We start from the raw sequence: 7,412 nt of genomic DNA on the forward strand, positions 1-7,412 counted from the left end.
GGAAAACAAAATGCATACCATTTATATTACATGTTGGAATTGAATCAAAATTAGTTTGTATGTGATCATTAATTGATCTAACGGTTTGTTCAACCATGGTCACAATGTTCGATCATCCCATACTAAATCTTATCATCCTCAAGTATATCTGTTTTCAATATTTTCGTGTCAGAAAAAATGAATACGTACATATTCCTAAACAGCCTCGGAATGTCTTCTTAAAAAAAATTCTTGTCAAGAAAAGAATCATTTGCTCTTCTGGCATATCCCTTTCTCTTGTTGGATCTTGACAGATTTGATCCCTATTTTCCAGAAATTTGGGGGTCCGTTTGATAGTATACAATCTCTCCTTCATCACTCACATAGTGATCTTTCTTTAGACTGTTTACAAGAACTCCAAGCAAGTGAAATGGAAGCGGCCAAGATTTCTTTGGCTCCCTGTAATACTTGCCAAAAACTGGCTTGGCAGCTTCGGTCTACATTATTGGATTTAAGATTGTTAGTATTATGTTTATATTATATTATATACTCGTATATAAAAATATTTGCAACTTTTTGGATTAAGAGTACTCACTGCTTCTATTAGGTTGTAATGAGGAATTTGAGGGAAGAGATGATGTATGACATGTGTTCCGATATCATGATGGATGTTATTGATCCAACCATAGTCACGATCAAGTGTCGTTAGTCCCCCTCTTAAATAGCTCCATTCCTGTCATGCCCATTTGGGATGATTAATTATCATTTTTTGATGACAGAATACAGATTGGAAATCAGGGTCGGGTCAAAATTCAAACCTTTCCACGGTACCATGGTAGTTTATCTTCATGGCCATGATGATGCAAGTAAGTAACTAGATCGAGCCATATGACGAACCCCTGATTCCAAATCAACAAACATGATTGTTAGTGTAAAGAAAAAAAACGGATAAAGTCCTACAAAGCTTTTCGATGAAGATAAGGTGTTTAACTGACCCAATAAGGGATGCCATATAGCTTCAGCATTTGAAGAGGACCCATTACGAAGTTTAAACCCACAAGCAATGCAGCCATGGCTGTCCAACACACTGTTGATGTAATGACGTCTTTCCTTTCGTTAGGGAGAAATAAATCGCTGTTCGGGTCAAAATGAGAACCTTTCTTTCCTGGGCTTCTACTCCACTGTTTGCCAAAACCGAATAATTTAATCATGTAGCTAGAAACCATGTAACATTCGGCTCAATACAACTATGGGGTATTTTTTTATAAATATATTCAATTATAATTGTGCACAGAAATATTAGATTTTGAGTTATATTAATTTTAAGAAAATGTTTTATGAGAACTAACTATAACTTATATCATAAGAGGCTCATTTATGTTTGTTTGAGCTTGTGAGCCTACTCGAGTTTGGTGTTACAAGCTCAAGCTCATTTGTAAAAGAATTCCAAATTAAGCTTGAGCTCATTTAGGCTCAGCTCGATTCAAGCTTTTGATGAGTAGAGCTCGAGTAGGTTGCCTCGTTTACTCCCTTTTGACTTTATATTAAGAAAACTTTAGAATGTTGCTGAGGGGACAACTTTAAGCCAAGTCCCTTTGTTGCTGATGTTAGCAAAGCAGTAAAAGATGCCATAATAATAGTAATACTTCAAAGAGTCAATGAGAGTCTAGAGGCTAACCAGATAGAAAGGGTATGCCAACATGGGGAAAGGCAAAGAAAACCTCAAAATTCTTGTAGCATTTTCTAAACTTCTGTATATCTTCTCAGATAACTGCAAATAGTACATGGGATTTAGTTAGAAACTGTGCTTAAGTTACCGAATTCAATATATAGAAGCCAAGTAGACTCACCGGATGCCAAGATTCGTCGTTTTCAATATGCCCATGGTTCTGGTGATGAGTTCTGTGGCTAATTCTCCTATAACATCCAAACCCAATCAATGAAATACAAATTAAAAAAATAAATATATTACTCTAAAGCAACATTCTATTTATATACTAGTGTATATTTAAACAATTAAGCATACCATCCATGGTAAGGTACAAGAATTGAAGAATGAAGAAGATGACCAGCTACACTATTAAGTTTTGGATTATTGGAGAAGCTTCCATGTCCACTAAACAGAACAAATCACAGTTAGAATAATTACTAACCCATATAAGATTAAAAAAACCTTAGTTTCACAAAAAATGGTAAATATTTTTCTTTTTCCATTTATAACAGACATATAGTAATTTACATAGAAATAGAAGGCAATCACGCCACTCTTTTTGTATAGCAAAACTAAGACGTTTAAAAATGGTATAATGTAAATTACCAATCATGTCCAAGAACAAAGAGAGCCCAAAACATGGTAGACTGAGCAATCCAATAAAGTGGCCAAACCACCATATTATTAAAGTAAACCGCCACAGCGGCTAACCCGAAAACAATCACCACATCTCTGAAAACATAGCTCATGGACCTCCAAGGGTCCTTAACCCAACAATGTTTCGGTATAGCAGCTCGAATATCGGCCAATGTGAATGGTGGTGGGGCCCCAGGATTAAACTCATCTTTTTCATCATCATCCACATACTGCATTGACACTGGTGCACTCACCTTCAAACCCCAATTCCTATCTCTACACATTCTTGATAATGAAGAACGCATTGTGACTGAATTAGAGGTCTTGAATGTGGGAATTGTATTCCTGATTTCGTTGGAATTGGAACAGGGGATTCCGGTTCTTGGCTTAGGGTATAATCTCGGAAGTGGGCTTACACCACATTCTGATAATACCCATTTAGCCATTGTAATGCAGGGGAGATTTCAGATTTGTGTGTGTAAAATGGAAGGGAATGAAGGTGTATTTGATGTGTGTATATGAAGATTAAAGGGATGAGAGGATATGAAACGCAAGGGCTTTTTTCATCCACGTCCTTTAAAGTTGGATTCTCTGTTGGATCTCAGCTGCAGGCATATACATATACAATACATACATATGAATTTAAAAACTATTTTTATGTTTTTGTTTATGATTATGTATTTATGTGGTTATGTCATGTGTGAACATACATAGTGCTATACCGGTGAAAAAAAAGATACTTACGTTTGAATACGAATGTTTGATAGATATGAAAACCTTTTTTAGTAAAACCATATTCTAATTGATTTTTAATTTGTTTATTAAGGTTCCATGATACGTAAAAAGTGAGTAGTTATATTAAGAGTGTATCTGTGAAATGCACTATGATAAGTACTCATACGTTGCGACGGTGATATGGTGAGGTGATAGGTCATATATTATGATAGGTCATAAAAGACATTAATAGACCCTAACTTTACAACATAAAAAAATTTACTTTTTTGTTACATCATCGACTATGGGCGTTCAGCCATATACCGAACATTAATAGGCCCGAACTAGTTAAAAATATAAAGTTCATTTTCTACTCTTCTTATTGAACAATGGAGAGTTCAACGAGCTAGATATGGGCCCAATCTTGGTAAGTTTTTTATTTGAAAGTTGAAATGTGTCAACTTGTAATCGTGCCTTTTCATATATATATTTTTGTGAACGGCTATAAATTTTATTACCAAAATTTCGGCAAAACACCAAAAGCAAGAAACAATTACATAAATATTATAATAAAAAAGACGGACTCTGCTATTTCATATTTTACTATACGGTTTTACAAATGCTTAATGTGTTTGATATGAACACACAAGTTCTATTATAATATTAAACATACCTAATGTTTTGTTATACCTAAAAATGATTTACCGATTGTATATGTATTTTTTCCCCCCGATAAGCTTGAAAATAAAGCCAGTTTGGCCCATATAAGTCAACAGTATAAGACTGGGAAGGCCAGAAGCCCATAGCCGTGAGCCCGTGAGCATATCACAAAAATGAAAAATCCCAACGGTTGTTATTATACAAAACAAAGCAAATTTAATGAGTACATTCACAAGTCTGTGACAAGTGAGGCACGCGGGTCAATCCAAACCCATTAACCAGCATTGTATGACATTTTTTTCCTTCAAGAAATTGCTAAATACTCCTTAAATAATAGCCTAAAAGTACTTCTAATGGAAGTTGATAAAATCCTTTTTTTTTAGGAAAAAAGTCTTTCAATAACTTGATAGCATGTACCAATTTATTTTTTTTTATCAAAAGGTTAGACAATACTCAACCATTTAAAGAATAACTTTTTTTTTATCAAAAAGTTAGACAATACTCAAACCAAGGAATTTGGAGTCTCATCGCCAGACAGCATTGCTGGGGTTGCTAGCTTGAGAGAAATATTCTCTATGGGACTAAGTGGTTCCCAGGCAAATACCATTTTTTTTTTCACAAAAAACTTTTAGAGAAAACTTTGTATTGGAGTGAATATTTTTTCTTATGCTTTAGTTAGTGGATTGGTTAGTTGAAAAAAAAAAGTTTAAAACTTTTTCCGATTGGCTAGAGATGCCCTAAAATTTTTATAACCATAAAATGATAACGTGTTAAAAAATTATAAGATATGTGAATAAAAATGTTCTGAACCTTGCTATACACATGCCAACATACTAGAAATGACTATTTTGTAAGCAATATATAGTTTTTTGTTTTTTTGCAAAATATGAACACTTGGGATTTTGTACATAGTTTTTGAATAACCCAATCTAGGGCCTTGATCAACAAGAGTATATGTGTACAACTTTCATACCAACAAGAGATTTTATAGATAAATTGATTTCAAACTCCTGTGGGAATTGTCTTCGGAATTAATACACTCCTAGCTTCTATCTATTTGATGGCAACACAAGTCAAAGCCAAACCACATAAAAGAAGCATAAACATGGGCTCGGTTATATGCCTAGGTTGTGATGATGATTTTGGAAACCAAAGATCATGACATTAGTTTCATGTTTGGTGGCGAAAAAAGATGGGCGCAAATATGCAAACTATCGAAAGAAAAGTTTGGACATTTTGTCAAAAGTGTCATCAATGTGATGGCAGTCTTGGCCGGAGGGTTACAAAACATCGTTATGATTTATTCGGAGTTTCCTTAACATCAAAAAGCCTCGTTGAGAGTTGAGACCAAATACGGATATATATATATATATATAATATATATATATATAGTATTATATGGCCTTTTTGTGGGTATCTAGTAAAGGAAGTAAATCAAAGTTAAAATGGCAAAAACATTGGGGTTTATGTCCCAAGAGGCCAAGATTGCTTGTAATCTCTTTATAGAATTGCGTTTTCTAGCTTTCCCCTAATTTAATGATCTTGTTTAATAAATGGATTTGTGATTAAATCGCATTTTTTTATGTGAGAGGAAATTCAAAGATTCAAGCATACCTTTTCTAGACGAGAGCTCGAGCATTACAAATTACCCAGAGTGTCGTGAGTTTTGGCGCTTCAAATTATCTTGCTTAAATTTGAAAAAAGGACCTTTTCACGCTAGGAGAAACATTGTCTAGGAAACCCAAAGCCTACTTGAATGCGGAGCAAATTCCCTCCAATAAACATACATTATTATCAACTAAGCTAATCAGTATTGGTAAGACAAGTACGTAGACGCACAAGGGAGGTTTTCTAGTCTTTTAATTGAATATAGGGAATATAGTAAGAAAGAAAGAGAAAAATGATAGAAGTCTTACAAAAATTTGATCCAGCCCCCGTTTGAGCGTCTCCCTAGCCTACCTACTTTCGAAGCTATCCTAGTCTCTCTATCCTTGATAACGAGAACCTATGAGACGGCTAGTATACAAGAGTATTCACCACTAATATCTCATGCACGGTTGTGCGAGATGCGTAAATCGCAATGCTAGTCGTAAGAGATCATTTATAGTTTAGCAAGGAGAAGGAAGCAACCGGAGAGAGCTTCGTTTAAGGACAAGAACGAGTGTAGATAGAGGAGAGAGTTAGAGTGACTTGTTTAAGACAAGAGAAGAAGCAGTCAACGGTTACCACTCCTGTTAGTTGATTAGCTAGCAAGCGGTACTTGCAGAACACGCTTAGTCAGATATTCAAAGAGTTGGGTTAGCGATCCTCCTTAACAAAGTCGAGAAAGGGATATATAAACAGAGTTGGGGTCAGAGTACAGAGTCGGGGTCATAGTACTGAGCCGGTTTAGTTAGACCTTACCTTTAATTTAATCTTTGTCTTTTAGCTAATGGTAATAGTTTCAAAGATAGACGTGTCACATAGTCACATAAATAAGGAAATAAAGTGAGCGAAAGGGTGACTATCGGGGATAGGCACGACTGAACAGACTCAGATGCATAAGAATACTTTAGGAGTTCCTATGGAAAGACAATAAGGCGCCAACAGTGCCGTTTAGCGCCTTTTAGGCTTAGTCACGTCTCCCCAGATAAGAAAGCAAAGCCATAGCACGAGAGATAAGGCGTTCCTTCGCCTTTTTATTTTGAGGAAACGCTTAAGTCGAGACTCTTATATGTCAAAAGAGAAAACAGATTCAGATAGAAAGCCTCCAAGTATGATTCTCACATGTATAAGAAAAAAAGTTGGTCCAAAATATAACTTTTTCAAAGCAAAGTACAATAGTATCAGATTGGGGCGCGAGGCCCAACATGAAATAGAAGGCGGCCATTTTGAGTCTGACAAACATAGATTGTCGGAAGACTAGTAAAGGAAGTAATTTAAAAGTGGCTAAAATAAAATATCGGGGTTTGACCTAAGATTGCTTGTAATCTCTTTATAAACTTGCTTATTCTAGCTTCCCCCTAATTTAATGATTTTACTTAGTAAACGCATTTGTGCTTTTAAATCGCCTTTCCTTATGTGAAAAAAAAAATCAAAGATTCAAGCATAGTTTTCTGACAAGAGCTTTGGGCGTTACAAATTACCCAAACTGTCGTGAATATTTTTCGCGCGCTTCAAATTATCTTACTTAAATTTGAAAAAAAATTGACCTTTCCGCCCGAGGGAAAACATTGTCCAAGAAACCAAAATACCAAAACATTACCAACCAAGACATTTCACAAATCAAGTCCAATCAAAAGAAATATAATTGTAAAAGTAAAAGAATTTCAACTGAATTTCCATGTATATATGATTCTTACTTGGTCCAAAATAAAACTTTTTAGAGTCAATACCATATCAGAATGTATAGGCCCAATGAGAAAAAGAAGGCCGCCATTTTGAATCTGACAAACATGAAAGAAATAATTGTCGGAACACAAACACTTGACAGAAATCAACCCAAGTCAAAGACCAACCCATCAACCTTAATCTGCATGATATCCTTGACACCTGTTTTTATTATTATATTAATATTTAATAGTAGTTTGCATGACTACTTCACTTCACTTCAGTCTCCCCATTCCATTTAAGGCACTGCACCACTGTCAACAACATTAAGAAATCCTCAATGCAAAGCTTTGCATAGCCACTCTCTGTTGATTGATCGATCTTTTCGATTGATTGATGCAAA

General features: G+C 35.0%; 1 protein-coding gene across 1 annotated transcript; it reads right to left on the reverse strand.

The window, feature by feature from the left end:
• LOC122602668 (omega-3 fatty acid desaturase, chloroplastic) lies at positions 1-2,913 on the reverse strand. Its single transcript, XM_043775261.1, has 8 exons — positions 2,297-2,913; positions 2,006-2,095; positions 1,830-1,896; positions 1,658-1,750; positions 975-1,160; positions 798-878; positions 575-712; positions 1-476 (listed from the first exon to the last, which is right to left on the reverse strand). Exons 1-8 carry the CDS (start codon positions 2,770-2,772, stop codon positions 303-305), a joined length of 1,305 nt encoding a protein of 434 aa, XP_043631196.1. The 5' UTR covers positions 2,773-2,913; the 3' UTR covers positions 1-302.
• Positions 2,914-7,412: the final 4,499 nt, after the last annotated feature.

This window comes from Erigeron canadensis, chromosome 6 (assembly GCF_010389155.1).
Source record: "Erigeron canadensis isolate Cc75 chromosome 6, C_canadensis_v1, whole genome shotgun sequence".
Classification (NCBI taxonomy): domain Eukaryota; kingdom Viridiplantae; phylum Streptophyta; class Magnoliopsida; order Asterales; family Asteraceae; genus Erigeron; species Erigeron canadensis.